Here is a 19,374-nt window from a genome sequence, read left to right as displayed (position 1 = left end):
ACAGTGCAAGTCCATGGTTTTAACCACAGGCTTGCAAAAAAATAAAAAACGTTTCCTACTGAGAGCATGCGCAGACCATCTACAGGCAAGGAAGATGGTCTGCACATGTTCAAGGATTGCTCTCTAGCGATCTGTGCAATCTGGGGGGGGGGGGGGGCATGCCAACGATTGCCCCTTTTCGCATGCAGGCCTTTAGTGAATTCGTCGGCCTGCATGCAAATGGACACAGATCAGATACGGATCAAAGGTTAGTGAATCTAGCCCTTTATCACCACATATCCAGTACAGCATGAGACCTTGTTGCAAGGAGTTGAATAGCTTTGCAGGCTTTATCCTATCTCATAAAGACTTTGAATATTTGAGTGTTTGGAATGTCGTTGGTAGATGAATACCCAAAAGTGTACATGTTTAGCTGTTAGCAAATTATATTAAATTTCAGTTATTTTCCACAATACGAGTAAAGTGCAGATATTGAAGGTTCATTTAATAAAATACTGCTAGATCTTTTTGCATAAAAAGTCTTTTTATCAATGTATCATTGATGAGTGTGAAAACATAAAAGTTAAAACTATAATACTAAGAAATTTCTCCATTAATCATAAATAGCAAATTTTAAGAAAAATGGAGAATTATGTAATCAGTAGCTTTGATCGACTCCAGGATGGGCTTTAAATTTTTTAAAAAAATTATTTTCTGATCAAGCACAATCAAATTCATGGGAAAAACTTCAAATTGCACCGTTTTTCCAACTTTAGGTTTTTCTGGGCTGTCTGGACCATTTGCTTAATATAGGTCCTCTTTTACTAAGCCGTAGTACACCATGGTCCGGAGCGCTAAATGCTCCGACGCTGCTCTGACGCTCAAAGGATTTCTATGAGCTTCGGAGCATTTAGCGCTCTGGACCATTGCAGAAAACTCTACTGCAGCTTGGTAAAAGGGGGGGGGGGGGAGAGAAAGAAAGTGTGACTGTAATAATTTAGTATAGATTACTGTTCTTTAGTGAATAGTCCTGTAATACCTTATTCTTTGATTTTTCATACTTAACAGTTATTTTTAATAGAATAAACTACTTGCAAGAATATTATTTTATTGACAGAATCATTGTAGTTCATTGTTATTTACTGAATTTGAACATGCACATAGTTTCGTTTTATTTAAAATTTGATTAAAATGCTTATAAATATTTCTAAGCGATATACATCAATTAAAAATGGGGGACACGTAAAAACTTTCATGTCTGGACATTCACTAAACTAGACTTACTAGGGACAAGTGGAACAAGAGAGAAGAACGACAATTTTATAGGAAAGGAGACATTTAAGGGGTGAACAAAAGGAGGATACATCTGATCAAAAAGTCAGCAGTGCATCTTTTTCTATATCACATACTTATTACATGCAATTTAATTTGACCATAATGCCTATTTTATATCAGCTTTATTTGAATTGAATTGTGATTGAAATTGTTTTTCATTAATTAAAAAAACAATGACTCCATGTTAAGCACTGTCATCTCTTAGGGCTTCTTTTACTAAGGTGCCCTAGCGGTTTTAGCATGCGCGTGCTAGACGCTAACGCCTCCATAGAGCTGGCGTTAGTATTTTCCGTGTAGCACGGGGTTAGCGCGTGCGGCATTGTAGCGTGCGCTAAAAACGCTAGCGCACCTTCGTAAACGGAGCCCTTAATCTTTACTATTAACAGTGCATTGAAGGTCTCCGTGCATGGGTGAAGCTGTAGGGCTTAACAGACTTCATGCTGAGCCACTGTTCTGGCTGTAAGCAGTTCACTGATGTAGTCTTCACTGTACCCAAGAGTGTTCTTCAATACTTCCACCGTGTGCTGTCCTACTAGAGGAGGCGGTTTGGCATTTGATAAATTGAATCCATCATATCGTACTGCTGGGCCTGTCAAAAATAAAACAGAAATAGGTCCATTACATAAATCTAATATATCACTTATACAATGTTATAGCAGTAAATGCACATAAAATATAAGGTGATTCGCAGTCACAAAGATATACAGTATATATGATTGTTCTCCAATATATTGTTCTCCAATAAAGTGGCTTGCAGATTAAGCTGCGGGCTTATAACACTGGATGAGCTAGTGAGGATTGGGTTGGTGGGGAAAGGGTTAATTAATATCAGCAGGAAGGTAGGAGAATAGGTAGTGGGTTGTTAGGCAAGTTAGGAAAAAGGAGGGGTGTGGAAGTAAGAGATGCAAGGATAGGGTAAGAGAGAGAGAGTATAGATTGGCTGGGGAAGGGGCTCTGGGATTGGAGGGTTTTTGTGAGGAGAATTGGCAGGCAAAGGAGAATTAAGGGTTGGGAGGGAGTGTAGGAAGGTTATAGTTGGTGAGGGAAATTTGTTTTTCAGTGCCAGGGTTTATTTTCTACACGGTTCAACTCGGTAAAATTAGCGATTTTGGCAGGGTGGGGGCGTCTAGTTGGTGAGAGTTTGTGGGGGCCGGGTTACCTCTGTGCCGCTGTCTTTGGCTTGTCAGCGAGTCGGGCCGGTGCCTGCTTCGGCGACGTGTTGCAGACGCGTAGCGCTCCTGCAGTGCTGTTTTCTGCCTTTGCAGACTGCGAGCTGCGTCGGACAAGGCTGCACCGGGATTGTGTGGCCGCGGTGTTCTTCCGGCAGAGGCGGAGCTTTTGTGTGAGCCGGGTGTGCCGGCTGTTCTGGAGGACGCGTTGCTGTGCTGTGCCGGTTTGTATGTAGCAGGAGCCTCGGTGCAGGCAGTGGTGTGGGAACATTGGACTGGCTGTGCTTCCTCTTCAACACCCGTTTGGCAAGTATTCTGGGTTTTGGTGTGCTGAGAGAACGTGTGTGTTTGGGGAGGCTGGTTGTGGGTGTGTGCCAGAGACTTTTTGAATGGCTGGGGGTGTTTGTTTCTGGTGGGGGAGTTCTAGGGTAGTTTACAGTTGTGGGACCTTGTCAGGAGTTTGTGTAAAAATGGCACCAGCCACCACGTCTGGTGGTTCCAGGAGAGGGAGGGGCTGTGGGGCTCGGAGGGGACGTTCTGCGGCTGGGTCTAGGGCGTTTGGTCCTGTGGCTGTGTCCCGGCCTGTGGGTGCTGCGTCGAGGGGTTTGCGACGTGGACCGGGTGCTGCGGGTTGTCGTGGGGCAGTCTCACGTCAGCGTGTGGGCCCAGAGTCTGCGGCTGGTCGGGCACGTAGGCGTCCTTCTGCAGTTTCTGTTCCTGGCCTTGTTCCTGGACCTTCTGGCAATGCTCCAGCAGCTGTTTCGGGTGAGTCTTTGGGGGTTTTGTCTGATTTGTTACTAGGGGCTGGTGGGGTATTGGGTGGGGGTTGGGAGTCTTCAGGGGCCGACCGGGTGGTTTCGGGGGGTCGAAAGTCTGTTAGTAAGAGGTTGCGGGACCGCAACTTTTTAAAAAATTTGCGACATGTGGTCCGGCGTTTGGATAAAGAGAAGAAGCAGAGGAGAGGTGTTCTGGGGGGTCCGATGGCAGCTTGGCAGTCTTCGGATTCTTATGATTCTTCAGAGTCTTCTTCTGTTTCTTCTTCTTCTGAGGATGAGTGTGTGTCCGGTCTGGACAGGCAGTCTCGGCCGGTTGGTCAGGCCCTTGTGGCTGGGTCAGTGCCCAGTACCTCTGGAGTTTCTGCCGTAGGAGTGACTCGTAATGGTCATACTATGTGTGAGATTGCGCCACTGGATTGTGGTATTTCTAAAAAATTGCGGCAAAAAATTTTGCGAGGAAAATTTGTGGATGTGTTTAGTTTGTTAGATAAGGAGCATGATAAGAGTGATAAGAAAAAAGAGGAGGGTAAGGCTGAAGGCTATCGTAAAAGGTCTCGTGTGCCGCGTACTATCATGAACTGGTTGTTGGGATTTAATATTTATGCGGCGGTAGTTGGTACGGCTCGGCCTGTTTTGTATGCGGGTTTGTTACGATATGCTGATATGATATTGAGGGCATATCAGACCTATGGAGGCTGGTCGTGGTTAAATTACGATGAGCAGTTTCGTAAAAGTTTGGCGGCAGATAAATCTTGGGCATGGGGTTATTGGGATGTGGATTTATGGTTGGGGGAGATGACACAAGCCAGGTCTTGGTCCTTTCGTCCCACCAGTTCCTTTGGGTCTGGGTTTTCTGGGGGAGCGTCTACAAGTGGAGTCTCTGCTCCCGCTGTGCAGCGTTCCTCCTCAGGGTTTCTGGGCAGGGGGGGAGGTGCTGGACAATCGGCTGGTCGGGGAGGACCCAGTACATTTTGTTTCCAGTTCAATGTTGGGCGGTGTGAGAGGGCATCCTGTAAATACCGTCACCTTTGCAGTCAATGTGCCGGTCCCCACCCAGCCTTTCGGTGTATCACTAGTGGTGGGGGAGGCCGGGGTGCCGGAGTGCGGCCCGCAGGATCCGTGCCGGGGAGCATACATGGCTAAAGCCCCTTCACCTATTAATTTGGAAGTGTTGGATGTATGGATACAGCTTTATCCGGTGGAGGATGCTGCACAATTGTTGTGGGAAGGTTTTCACTTGGGTTTTGTTATTCCTTTTGCTGGCCCCCCCCTTTCACATATGTGTCATAATGCGTCTTCGGTACAGTTGCATGAGGAAGTGGTACGGGATAAATTGAAAAAGGAGTTGGATTTGGGACGAATTGCTGGTCCTTTTTCGGTCCCTCCCTTACCTGATTTTGTGGTGTTTCCTTTGGGGGTGATACCGAAGAAGGAGTTGGGAAAATATAGACTGATTCATAATTTGTCTTTTCCCCCGGGGTACAGTGTTAATTCGTTTATTGATCCTTTGTTTTGTTCGGTGCAGTATACTTCCTTTGATGTCGCTGTGTCCATGCTGCGCAGTTTGGGTCCGGGGGCCTTATTCGCAAAGGCTGATATTGAGTCTGCCTTTCGTTTACTTCCTGTCCATCCTGATTCCTTTCATTTGTTAGGTTTTCAATTTCAAGATGGTTATTATTTTGACAAGTGCATGCCGATGGGGTGCTCTGTGTCCTGTTCTTATTTTGAAGCTTTTTCCTCTTTTTTGCATTGGGTCACTGAGCAGGTTTCCGGTTGTGGCTGTATTGTGCATTATTTGGATGACTTTTTGTTCGGGGGTCCGGTGGGTTCTCCTCAGTGTGCGGAGCTGGTGGCAGCATTTGAGGCGGTGACTAAGAGTTTGGGTGTGCCTTTGGCGTCCGACAAATCGGAGGGGCCGGCTACATCCTTAGTTTTTTTGGGTGTGGAACTTGATTCTATTCGGATGGAATCTCGGCTGCCTGTGGCTAAGGTACAGGCTTTGTGTATGGCTATTGGGGAGGCTTTGGGGAAGTCTAAGTTGACTTTGCAAGAGGTGCAGTCATTGGTGGGTCACTTTAATTTTGCGTCGCGAGTGATTCCAATGGGTCGTGTTTTTTCTCGCCGTTTGGCCATTCTTTCCAGAGGTCTTCTTAAAAAGCATTTTCGGGTACGACTGACGGCGGGTGTTAAGGCTGATCTTAGGCTCTGGTATCAGTTTTTGCAGAGCTTTAATGGTGTTTGTGTGTGGCAGCAAGAAGTGGTCTCCTCAGTGGATTTACGCCTGTATACTGATGCAGCTGCAGGTTTTGGTTTCGGTGCCTATTTCGGGGGAGCTTAGTGCGCTCAACCTTGGCCAGTCTGGTGGCATGAGCGGGGGTGGGGTGCTAACATCGCTTTTTTGGAATTATTTCCTGTTTGGGTAGCCACTATGATTTGGGGTGACCGTTTGCAGCACAGGAAGGTGGTGCTGTTTTCGGACAATATAGAGGTGGTGCAGGCTGTTAATGCACAATCTGCTCATTGTCCGTTGTTGGTGGACTTACTGCGTCTGATTGTGTTACGTTGTTTGAAATTGAATATTACTCTGACTGCTCAGCATGTTCCAGGCTTGCTTAATGAGATTGCCGATGCATTATCTCGTTTTCAGTGGGCACGTTTTCGGGCTTTAGCCCCCATGGTGGACTTGGAACCAACTGTGATGCCGGTGGAGCTGTGGAGCAGAGTGCTGGATTCTTAACGGAGCTGCTGCGGAATAGTCTGGCTGTGAATACTTGGAAATCCTATCGCTCTGGCTGGCGCCATTTTCTGTCTTTTCTAGCGGATCCAGTTTCTCGTGGTAGTTTGCCTTTTTCAGTGCCCTTAATGGTGCAGTTTTTAGTTTTTGCCCAGCAGCAGGAGTGGTCGGTAGGTGTGGTGCCCTCTTCCTTAGCGAGCGTGGCATTTCTGTCCCAATTATTGGGTTATACTAATCCTTGTGCTGCGTTTTTGGTGCGAAAATTATTTCAAGGCTTTCAGCGTTCCAGCAGTGCTCAGGGTTTGAGGCCTTTGCGTTTGCCTCTTTCTCCGGCAATGTTGTTGCAGTTTTGGGATGCTTTGCCTAATGTTTGTACTGATGCCTTTGAAGTGTGTCTGTTCAAATTGGCATTTAGTGTTGCCTTTTTTGCAGCCCTGAGGATTAGTGAGCTCGTTGCCCCTGCCGCTTCTGCTGCTGGGGAGACTGGATTGTTGGTCTCAGATGTGGTTTTGCAAGACCGTTGTTTGCGTTTGCGCATTCGTAGATCTAAAACTGACCAACGGGGTGCTGGAATTTGGGTAGAGTTACGGGCATTGGGAGCTGGGGTGGTGTGTCCCGTCCTTTGTGCTCGAATGTATGAGGCGGTGCGACCTGTTGGGGGCTTATTTTGGCTCATGCATGCCAATGGTGCACCGTTAACTCGTTATCAGTTTGGTGCTGTTTTCAAATTGTGTTTACTAGCGGTTGGTTGTGATCCGACGCAATTTGGAACACATTCTTTTAGAATCGGGGCGGCGTCTTATGCTGCAGGGCGTGGAGCTTCTGCATCTTTGTTATGCAAGATTGGGCGCTGGCGTTCGGCTTGTTATCAGCGCTATGTGCGCGCTCTACCAGACAGTGTGCATGCCTAATCTGTTTTTTGCTTCAGTTTTTCCTACAGATGCCTTGCTGCCTGATAATTGTGTATGGTTCTGTGGCCATTCATATGTCTTTTGGGCACAGCGCTGAGCTAAGGAGTCTCGTTGGGGACCGAACCTTGGACTGGTGCATTTGGGAGTCCGCATCAGATGGCTCGGCTTGAGAGGCATACTGTGGGAACAGTTTCTTCCAACTTTGCTACAAGCTCACCGTTTTTCTTCACCTCAAGTGATTGTTTTCCATGTTGGGGGTAATGATTTATGTTATACTAGAGGAGTGGACCTTATTCGGAGAATGAAGCAAGATTTGTTGTCTGCCTCGTTTTATTTTCCAGGCACTCGCTTTGTATGGTCTTGCATCATTCCTCGGTTGGTCTGGCGGGATGCTCATAAGGTTGAAGGTATTGAGCGTCTAAGGAAACGCGTTAATTCTGAAGTTTCCAGGTTTCTGGGTATGATGGGTGGTTTAGTTCTGTGCCATGATTTGCTCACTGTTGACTGCCCTGGGTTGTATAGGGCTGATGGGGTTCATTTGTCAGATATTGGGCTTGATATTTTTTTAAGTGCAGTGCAAGATTTGTTGGAGGCTTGTTATGCGGGCCCCCGGGGCCGCAGCTTTTCTGGGGGGGTGCGGGACTAGCTAAGCTGTCTCCGCACGTGGCGGAAAAAATTATATTTTGGGGAAACAATTTTGGATCAGTGTAGCTATGCAAGAGATGGGGTGATTAAATTTTGTTAACTGCTCATGTGCGATACCGCCATGGGTGGCGGCTGGACTCTGCGCCACCGCGTGTCTTGCCGAAAGGGAAGTGGGGAATGGGGGAGAATTTTGGAAGAGGAGCTAGTTCGACACCGAGTAGCTCCAGAATTTTGAGAATAAGCTACACTGTATTGAAAAATGTTCTAAGTTGTTTTGTTAATGTCTGTTTTTATGACAATAAAGCTGCGGCCCATTTTTTGCCACTTTATATGCGTTGTGTATTTTGTTGAACAATCTGAGCGAGATGCGAATTCCAGTGTAAGTGGCTTGCAGATTAAGCTGCGGGCTTATAACACTGGATGAGCTAGCGAGGATTGGGTTGGTGGGGAAAGGGTTAATTAATATCAGCAGGAAGGTAGGAGAATAGGTAGTGGGTTGTTAGGCAAGTTAGGAAAAAGGAGGGGTGTGGAAGTAAGAGATGCAAGGATAGGGTAAGAGAGAGAGAGTGTAGATTGGCTGGGGAAGGGGCTCTGGGATTGGAGGGTTTTTGTGAGGAGAATTGGCGGGCAAAGGAGAATTAAGGGTTGGGAGGGAGTGTAGGAAGGTTAGAGTTGGTGAGGGAAATTTGTCCCGCCCTTCCCTTCCCTCTTTATGGGTCCTCTCTTGGCGGTTTGTGGTTTTGGCGGGTGGGGAGGGGGGGTTGGTTTGTCGCAGTTTTGTTGGTGGAAAAAATTCTATTTTGGGGAAACAATTTTGGATCAGTGTAGCTATGCAAGAGATGGGGTGATTAAATTTTGTTAACTGCTCATGTGCGATACCGCCATGGGTGGCGGCTGGACTCTGCGCCACCGCGTGTCTTGCCGAAAGGGAAGTGGGGAATGGGGGAGAATTTTGGAAGAGGAGCTAGTTCGACACCGAGTAGCTCCAGAATTTTGAGAATAAGCTACACTGTATTGAAAAATGTTCTAAGTTGTTTTGTTAATGTCTGTTGTTATGACAATAAAGCTGCGGCCCATTTTTTGCCACTTTATATGCGTTGTATATTTTGTTGAAGAATCTGAGCGAGATGCGAATTCCAGTGTTAATACTTTACAAGCTCTTCTGTGATCTGATTTAAAGATCATGTGTCTAATTGCACAAGACAATAAGGAACATGTTCATTTCAGCAGTATAAAACATGAGTGAGAAATTTAACATTAAGATGGGAAGTTATCAATGCGGGCCACCATTCAGATGTGTTATTTTACCATTAACAATCAACTCCAATCAGCAGTATAGCTACTCAAGACCCTTGATAAAGGGGGGCGCTATAGTAATCTGGGATATAAAAGATTACAGAACAGAGCTAAATTTACAATTGTCTGATAAAACAACATATCTTCCCTTAGAGCATAACCTTACAGCAATGTTACAATCACAAATTTTAAGCCTAACTCAATAAGGCTTCGATGAGGGATATGTCACTAAACATGAATTTCAATATTTGCACTCACAGCAGAACACCATACCTTGGATCTACTTATTACCTAAAATCCATAAACGACTGGATAAACCTCCTGGTCGTCCGATAATATCGCCCAAGAAATCTATCCTTGAGTCCTTGTCCATATTTGCAGATTATTATCTTAAACCCATGGTGGAAACCAGTGATTCATATATCAAGGATACGAGTCAATTTTTGGTATGGTTACAAATAGTTGATATTTCTGATCAACCTACGGTTTTGGTGACCCTTGATATAGTATCGCTGTACACTTCTCTTCCACAGAATCGATGTCTAGAGGTAGCTCATCGTGCTCTGGACAGTCGAATTTGACCTCACCAATGCCCAACGGAATTTATTGTATCTTTATTGCAATTGGCTTTAACCATAAATTTTTTTACGGATGGCACAAATTTATATTTACAAATGAAAGGTGTGGCAATGGGTGCCACATGTGCTCCTTCAATTGCATGTCTCTATATGAAGTATTTAGAAGAACAATTTGTTTACAGCAACCAATGGATCCAATACATCAAAGGATGGAAAAGATATATTGATGATGTGTTTCTTTTGTGGCAAGGGTCCTACAGCCAACTTAATTCCTTTTTTGAATGGCTAAATACTAGAGACAATAATATACAGTTTACCATGCACCAATCTGTAGAATGCATTAATTTTTTAGATACATGGGTCACTTTGAAGCAAAACAAGTTGGAAACCAAACTATATGTAAAGCCTACTGACACAACCAATCTATTAGAGTATAGCAGTTGCCACCCTGCAACGCTGAAGGATAGCTTACCATTTGCCCAGTTCTTAAGGTACCGGAGGATCTGTACCCATACACAGGACTTTAAACAATCGGCAAAAAACTATCCAAGAATTTGTCATGTAGAGGTTATCCCAAAAAGGTATTTAAAAAGACCTATCGGAGAGCAAAGAATAATCATCAAGAATGGCTTTTACATACACAGAGCAGTGATGAATCATCGCAAGAGTTTATGGGTTCCAACAGTGTCAACTTGTCTGAAGAAGAGCAATTGACCTGTGTTCTCAGATATAATATAGAATCACAACAATTATCTAATATCATCCGTAATCACTGGAGAATAGTACAAAGAAGTCCTTGCTTTGAAAATGTGGGTTTACGTTTGGCGTACACTAGATCACGTAACCTGAAGGAACATCTCAGCCTAAAAGCGGACGGCAATACTCAATGTGATGATCTGATTGGTTATCACTCTACATGTGGTAATTGTCAGATTTGCCCATTAACTTTACAAGGGGCAACGTTTGAAAATCCGTTAAATCATAAAATATATGGTCTGAGACATCACACCACATGTAGGTCAGATCATGTAATTTACATGATCAAATGTCCGTGTTCTAAAATTTATATCGTTAAGACTACTAGGCAGTTTAGAGTACGTATGACAGAACATAAGTCCTGTTTACACTTACAGAGAAAAGAGGCTCCATTGGTAGCACATTGTTTAACCTATAATTATGTATTTGAACAGTTGAGATGCATGATTATCGACAGAATTCCAGAATCATGTAGAGGTGGGGACAGGGGGAAAAATTATTACAAATAGATCAGAAATGGATAGATCGATTACATACTATACAACCTAATGGGCTAAATATATCATTGAATTGGCAGGTGTTCTTTTAAATAAGTGTCTCAACAAATAATAATAAAAAAATAATAAACTATTCATTAATATATTAAATTATTAATCCGTTTTTAAAAATTGGATGATTTCCTGCGTTTTCACTAAAGTGGTGACAATTCAACGGATATGATGCTAAACCGGAAATGACATAGAACGCCGTTAAAACCAGTTTATTTGCCAGTTAGTAATCGGTGACTTTTAATACACAAGACTGCGGTAATAATAGCGTGGCGGCTATAAGAACTTGTAAATAAACTGAGTTAATTGTAATATATGGTAGTAGAAGTCCTTTTAGTACTCTAAAGTTATGAATTAGTGGGTGGTCTCCTTGAGTCTCTCTCGACGAATAGATCTAGAGTCTCCCAGCTTAGACTAAATAGGGTAGAAACACACTTTTAACTATTTGCTTTTATATCTTTCTGTTTTAGAATAACTGTTTAACAAAATGCTGTCCTGAAGAAGCTCTCCATACGTTGATGATAGCGAAACGGAGATCTTCCATCAGGAGGATAGCCGGGCGATATACTAGACCCGAGCTAAGTATTATACAGCATAAGTTAAATAACATTACGGTATATTAAGCAATAGCCATATATATATATATATACTGCTCATTGAGAAAACAAGACGTTTATCAATGATAGCCCTTTTATAAGCCTAGTAACTACAACTTGCTCTGGTTACTGGCTTTGGGCACTTGAGATATAATAATAATAATAATAACAGCTTATATACTGCAATACCGTGAAGTTCTATGCGGTTTACAAAAGATTAAGCAAAGGTACAAATTGACTGACTTCAAGAGGGGAAGAAGAAAGAGAAGTAATTAGACAGGAAATTCATTGTTGAGGAGAAAAGTGATCAAAAGGACAGTAGGTCGCTATTGAGAGGAAAGAGATAAGTGGATCAGTTGTCAAGATGTTTTAGGAACAATAGTCTTCGTCTCTATTGATGAGTACGTTGGGATCTTTTTGATCTTTTTGTTGGCCTTTTTTCAAGGGTCTTGAGTAATTTTACCATTAACACCAGTTGTGAGTAACTAGCTGCCTCTTTTACAAAGCCACATGGCAACAGCCCCGAAGCTCTTTAAATCTCTATGGGTTTCGGGGCAGTTAGCGCAGGGCAGCTAGGTCTCACTGCTTAAAATGGGACCTGCGCTAAAATAGCATGAGTTAATGGTAAAATAACACATCTGAATGGTAACCCACGTCGATAACTATGCCCCTAAGTGGGTAATTCAATAACTGGGTACCTACAGTATAAATAGTGACCCAGAAGTTACTTAGTAGGATCCTATTCTATAAACAAATGCAGCTCCTACTTTCCTTTGAATACAAGTGTCACAAGAAGATACACACCTTTAAGTTAGGCAACAGCACTTACATCAGCAACAGAGTTGGCATAAATGTGTGCGCTTAGATCCAAATTCTCTAATCATCACCAAGCTCAATAAAAAACGCCATTCAAAAAACCATTCTTTTTTTTTTTTTTTAATTATCTTTATTAACAATTGCAAATGAACAGATAACCACGAGCAAAACAAGCAAAAAACAGAGCATCCATGTCTCGCCATACCATGATTTATCATATTATGTTTTTTTTTACCATGCTTTGTTAACTATGTTTTGCCGTCTTTTGTCGATGTTTGCTGTGCTATCTTCTACCGTACTATGTCTGAGAATGCAGCACAGTGGTTAGAACTGCAGCTCAGCACCCTGAAGTTGTGGGTGCAAACTCATGCTACTCCTTATGACCCTGGAAAGTCTCCTAATCCCCCATTGCTACATTAGATAGATTGTGAGCCCACCAGGACAGATGGGGGAAAATGCTTGAGTACCTGAATAAATTCGTATAAACTGTTTTGAACACCCTTGGGAGAACATTATAGAAAATTGAATACATAAAAGTTTGGGGTTTTTTTTACTGAGTTTCAAGGCACTTACCAGCATCTAAAAAAAATCAATGCCAGTATCGTACTGTAGGCTGCCTAATGCCACTATGGGTGTGGCTATCAACGGAAGTGACATCAGGTATCCTAAAGCGCCAATATACGTGCTATTCATGACAAAGATAGACACTGGAAATGTAGGCCTGGAAAACCCTGGCCTACATTTCCAGCACCTATCTTTTGCGGAGATGCAATTCTCTATATGGCGCCACCACGTGATTGACATGTGATCAACAGCTGGCTTTTTTTGGGTTTTTTTTTTTTTTTTTTACAGATTCCAGGTCTTAAGTTCCAGTAATACTCATGACCCTAAAGCCCACTGAGTCATGAGAACACACAGCCCCTTCACCATAACAAAGTGGTGTCCCTTTGGGACAGGAATGTCTTTTTTTGACATGGATGTTTCTTCCCATTCAAATATCCCTGTTGGACATCCTACTTTTGGGCCCTTCCTAGCCCTGTCCCCCCAAAAAAACATACCCACATGCCCCTTGGATGAACAGCAGTGTAAAATGTCCAAATTCTGACTTTCCAAAATGAGCATTTGGATATTTTTAGCAGATGGGCCTTTTTTTAAAAGCATTTTAAGCCATCCATCTGCTTTGAAAAAGAGCATCTGTATGTTAGGACTTGTTCTGGTTGTCTATCAGTCAAATTTCTAGTTAGTCTTCAAGCATCTAACTATTAAAGGAGAATATTGAATATTGGTTAACTGCACAACAAAGTTTTTGCTTCCTGAACACTGCTGGGTGTTTCTTATAGAATTTTGGGTGCTGATCATGAATATTACATCAAAAATTACCCATCACGTACCATTTCAGAGAAATCTTCAATTTTGTCGTGATTTTTTCTTATATTTGGATGCAAACAATTTTTTCTCCCATAAATGTCTTATCAACAACGGTTTGTGCCGCCTGGGTATGTCCATGCATAAAATCTAGCCAGGTTGGAAGCTGTTTTATGGAAGATGACATCCTGGGCATGTCTGGGCAGGTCTGAACGAGCTTGCGCTGTCTCACCATGCTATAATGGTGGCTTCCATACACCGATCCTGCTCATTTGGTTAATATAGATAGTCCGTGTGTGTATATAGTATCAGTATAGTAAAGTATAGTAGTATAGTAGCTGTAGCAATATAACAGTAAGTAAGCTTGATGCTATAGACGTTTTGGTGTCGGGCAATATGTCTCGTCGGTGTCGTAACAGCCGCGACACATTCTGCTATATCTGTGGGGAATATACACTTACGCCTCAGAGACGTTCGATGACTGCCCTTGTAAAGAAAGCCTATCATCTGTATTTTGGCTGCAAAATAGGTGATCAAGACAAGCAATGGGCGCCTCACATTTGCTGTGCGACATGTGCTGTTAGTCTGAGAGCCTGGCTCAGAGGTACTCGAAAGACGATGCCATTTGCTGTTCCGATGATATGGCGAGAACAGAAAGACCATGTGACGGACTGTTATTTCTGTTTGACTAATGTGTCTGGTTTCTCTGCCAAAAACAAGAAGTCAATTGAATATCCTAATCTGCCTTCAGCAATGAGACCCATGCCACATGATGACAGTCTTCCAGTTCCGAAACCACCAGAGGATTGGACCTTAGACGAACCAGATGAAGAAACTGCAGTGCAGGGTTCTAACAGTGACATTGACCCGGATTTTGAACCATCCTCATCAGGCGATCCACATCTGATAACACAGTCCGAATTGAACGATTTGGTCAGAGATTTGGGTCTGTCAAAAGCAAAAGCTGAGCTGCTAGGTTCGAGACTGCAGGAATGGTGTTTGCTATCACCAGGTACGAAAATTTCTGTGTTTCGAGACCGGCATCATGATATAACCAAATTTTTTGCACAAGTCGACAGTCTCTGTTTCTGTTGTGACATTGAAGGATTGTTCTCGGTCTTTGGTTGTGATCACAACCCGGAAGAGTGGCGTCTTTTCATTGATTCGTCAATGTTAAGCCTGAAAGCTGTTCTGTTGCACAATGGCAACGTTTATCCTTCAGTACCTGTTGGCTATGCAGCACATATGAAAGAAACATATGAGAATATGGAAATGTTACTAAAGTATGTCCAGTATACCAGGTATAACTGGAATATCTGTGGAGACCTCAAAGTCGTTGCTCTGTTACTAGGACTGCAGCTTGGCTATACAAAGTACTGCTGTTTCATCTGCGAATGGGACAGCCGAGACAGAGAGTCGCACTATTCTAGAAAGAACTGGCCACTCCGTAAAAAGTTAGTTCCAGGACAGAAAAATGTAGCACATGAATCGCTTGTTGACCCGACAAAGATATTTTTGCCTCCTCTTCACATTAAACTGGGACTCATGAAGAATTTTGTGAAAGCAATGAACAAGGAAGGGGAAGGTTTTCGTTATTTAAGACAGATGTTCCCAAGAATAACTGATGCCAAGATCAAAGAGGGTATTTTTGTTGGCCCCCAGATCAGACATGTTATGAGTGACAAGCGATTTGAAGATCTGTTAGTTGGGCCGGAAAAAATTGGCTGGAAAGCCTTGAAAGACGTTGTTGACAATTTTCTGGGCAATTACAGAGCCCCAAACTACATTCAGCTGGTAGACAAACTTCTCAAAGCATACAAGAGAATGAAGTGCAATATGTCACTCAAGATTCATTTCCTCCATTCACACTTGGACTTCTGCCCCGCAAATCTCGGTGCTGTGAGTGACGAGCACGGTGAAAGGTTTCATCAAGACATAGCTACGATGGAGAAACGATACCAGGGCAATTGGAATCCGTCAATGCTTGCCGACTATTGTTGGATGCTACAACGTGATGCACCAGACACTGAATATAAAAGAAACTCGGGAGCAAAACACTTTTAATTCTGTTTCATTTAGTCGCTTGTGCGAAACGTAAACTTGACTATATATTTTATTGTCAGTAAACATAAAAATGTCTATTTCTCATAGTTCTTACGTGATGCAGTAAAACCAAAACCATATTTGAGCATACCAAGTTGGTACCTGTCATAATCACCAAAAACTTTTCAGGAATCAAGACTTAACCAAAAAATTGTTGTGCAGTGTAATATATGACTATTTGAAAAAAACCCATTACTTTGTTAACTATTTGTGATAAATAGGATTATCAAAGGAACAGCTAGTTTATAGCTAACAAGGCCAGTGGCATAATAGATAATCCATCTGTCTATTGTGAGTGTGTGATGCAGTGGTCAGAGCTACAGCCTCAGCACCCTGAGGTTCTGTGTTCCAACCCACACTTCTCCTTGTGACCCTGGGCAAGTCACTTAATCCCCTCATTGCCCCAGGTACATTAGATAGAGTGTGAGCCCACGTGAGGCTATAAGTGGCACATAAATACTGAAATACATGAAATCTAAGTTTGATTCCTAGCTCATTCAAAGTGTCTTCTTAGCTGGACAGGTAATATGGATGAGCCACATGATCTTTTTGTGCTGCCTTGTTTTATATTTTCTTTTAAAGGCAGCATTCAGAATGCTCTACTTTATCACATTCTTAATTGTATCTATCTTCATCTCTTCAACTTAAGAATTTCACAGAGCAGTAAAACTTGTGAAGAAACTAAAATAAACTTTAAAAATTGGAATATAAACAATGGAGCCAAGTGGAACACAACATACTATGTCGTTGATGACTGCTTTAATAAAAACCGTTCTCGATCTTGTCCTGTTCTTCTCTGACTCACTTTGTTTGTCTATTGCTTCACACTAGTATAAATGAAACATACCTCCACTCACTTCTGTGTACTTTCACCTAAAGGCGTTACCTGGGGTTGCGGAAATGCATATCGTCATATATCAAGAAATGAATAGAAAGATAATGATTTTTTGTGACACTAATGTTTTGTTGCTACATTCAACTTGGGTGGTTCTTTATGTTCATGTTTACAATGACCTTTATTTCTACAGAATCATTTCTTTTTCATAAAACTCCAAGAATAGGTTCTTACTAAACTATGATAAGTACTACTATCAATTATTTCTACAGCGCTACCAGATGTATGCAACACTGTACAGATTCACAAAGAAGATAAGTAACATAAGAATAGCCTTACTGGGTCAGACCAATGATCCATCAAGCCCAGTAGCCCGTTCCCACGGTGGCCAATCCAGGTCACAAGTACCTGGCCAAAACCCGAGGTATAGCAATATTCCATGCTACCGATCCAGGGCAAGCAGTGGTTTCCCCCGTGTCTTTTTCAATAACAGACTATGGACTCTTCCTTTAGGAACTTGTCCAAAACTTTCTTAAAACCAGCTACGCTATCCGCTCTTACCACATCCTCTGGCAACGCGTTCCAGAGCTTAACTATTCTCTGAATGAAAAATTTTTCCTCACACTGATTTTAAAAGTATTTCCCTGTAACTTCGAGTGTCCCCTAATCTTTGTAATTTTGACGGAGAGAAAAATCGATCCACTTGTACCCGTTCTATGCCACTCATGATTTTGTAGACTTCAATCATATCTCCCCTCAGCCGTCTCTTTTCCAAGCTGAAGAGCCCTAACCGTTATAGTCTTTACTCATACGAGAGGAGTTCCATCCCCTTTACCATCTTGGTTGCTCTTCTTTGAACCTTTTCTAGCACCACTATATCTTTCATGAGATAAGGAGACCAGAACTGAATGCAATACTCCAGATGAGGTCGTACCATGGAGTGATAAGGGGGCATTATAACATTCTTAGTCTTGTTAACCATCCCTTTTTTAATAATTCCTAGCATCTTGTTTGCTTTTTTGGCCACCACCGCACATTGGGTGGAAGATTTCATCACATTGTCTATGATGACATCCAGATCCTTTTCTTGGGCGCTAATCCCCGAGGTGGACCCTAGCATCCGGTAACTGTGATTCAGGTTATTCTTCCCAATGTGCATCACTTTACATTTGTCCACATTAAATTTTATCTGCCATTTATCTTCCAATTTCCTAAGGTCCACCTGCAATTTTTCACAATCTGCATGCGTTTTAACAACTTTGAACAGTTTAATGCCATTTGCAAATTTAATCATCTCACTCGTCGTTCCAATTTCCAGATCATTTATAAATAAGTTAAATAGCACCAGTCCCAGTACACACCCCTGCAACACTCCACTGTTAACTCTCCTCCATTGAGAAAAATGACCATTTAACCCTACCCTCTGTTTTCTATCCAATAACCAACTCCTAATCCACAACTGAACCCTTTAGATAAATAGATAAATTGCGCTATTTATAGTATGCCTTTGTGATTAAGTGATATTTCCATGAATCTTTTTATAATGTTCAGAATGAAATTAAGATAGCAACTGTAATTTTGCAATCTTCATTTTCTTATCCCCCTCCTTCCTTTGCAGAAAATGATTAATTCATAAACATAATGGTTATTAAAAGATACCAAATATTCTCTACTTACTTTGTCACTGTAAATCCCATTTACCTTCAGGTTATCTCTATCTCTTGCTCTTATAACTATCCTCTTTAGCTATTTAGTTACTTTTACTTGGTAATTATTCCACATATGCACCATTCAGTAAATAAATATTTGAGTTTCCCTTCTTCCAACTTTATATTATTTCACTGCTAACTATCTAAATATGCTCTAGAATCTGACATAACCAAAAAATAACATAAAAAAGAGAGGTATATAGTAGATAGTCCTCATGTGTTTTACAGCTTAGTAAGGGTTAAAGTCCAAGTGATAAATACCTCTAGCTGTCTACATAAACAGAAAGTGACAGTTCATTTGCCCAGAGTACATGAGCTAATGAAACACATGTTAATATATTCCTTACAAATAGCTAAATTCCTTGACTTAGCAAAACAAAATGGTCCATTGTAGTAGTTTGACAAAGATAAAAGACAAGGAATGTACAAAAGCAACTTTTGGTACTGAGATAAGGCAAGAGAGGATTAGTAAACCTAGCCCATGCCCTCCTTTACTCTAGTTTCCAATGAGATCTAGAAGGTAATTTTGGAGCTAGGTTAGTCCCTGCCTGTGAAATTTTGCTCTATGTAAAGGGGTATAGGACTCGGCAATAAATTTTGAGTACAGGGGAAAGCATTTGGAACCTAGGACAATACCAGGTGGACTTTACATGTATTTTTAACGGGTATAACTAATGGGCAGACTGGATGGAATATTTAGGTCTTTATCTGCCATCATTTACTATGTTACTAGTGAATGCTAAACCAAACTTTGGTTTATTGGGGAAAAAGGTCCTAATTTGAAAGGTTTATCCACAGTAGTACCAAAAGACTCCTGCTATGGTCATAGGTCTGAGGCCAGAGACAGCAGGCATGGAGGGGATTATTTTGACCCCCACCAGTAGATCACAGGACTCCCTCCCCAAGAGTAGGCCCTGGAGGTGGGTTGAGAAGTCTGTGGATGCTGAGGGTAGGGGAGGGAGAGGGTAAAGCATAGCTAGGAAGGGATAGTCATTAGGGGGGATTCAAGAGTGGATGTGGGTTATATCCAAGAGATGGTCTAGGGGAGAGGGCCTGTTCAAGTGGAGATCAGATTAAAAGGTTCTGGTTGGGTGAACAGAAGATAATGGCATGAGTCTCTAATTGGGGAGCAGATCATGGCAGGGGAGGGGTTAACAGCTCTGTCACCTCAGATACAACATGTGTGGGTTTCTAATATGGCTTCTTTACATAACTACATGCCA

At 42.3% G+C, this 19,374-nt stretch overlaps 1 protein-coding gene across 9 annotated transcripts in view; it reads right to left on the bottom strand.

Moving 5' to 3' along the window:
- Positions 1-1,076: 1,076 nt before the first annotated feature.
- The window catches only part of SUGCT (succinyl-CoA:glutarate-CoA transferase), a 965,969-nt gene continuing 947,671 nt past the window's right edge, over positions 1,077-19,374 (bottom strand). For 8 of the 9 annotated variants that reach the window (XM_033930269.1, XM_033930264.1, XM_033930268.1 and 5 more), the window contains exon 14: positions 1,077-1,903. In XM_033930269.1, the coding sequence (XP_033786160.1) occupies positions 1,740-1,903 (164 nt within the window). In that variant the 3' untranslated portion in view covers positions 1,077-1,739. The remainder of the gene's footprint in view (positions 1,904-19,374) is intronic. The other variant, XR_004538045.1, reaches the window with a different exon arrangement.

Source organism: Geotrypetes seraphini, chromosome 2 (genome assembly GCF_902459505.1).
Source record: "Geotrypetes seraphini chromosome 2, aGeoSer1.1, whole genome shotgun sequence".
NCBI classification, from domain to species: Eukaryota; Metazoa; Chordata; class Amphibia; order Gymnophiona; family Dermophiidae; genus Geotrypetes; species Geotrypetes seraphini.
This window is presented reverse-complemented; position numbering and strand designations above follow the sequence as displayed.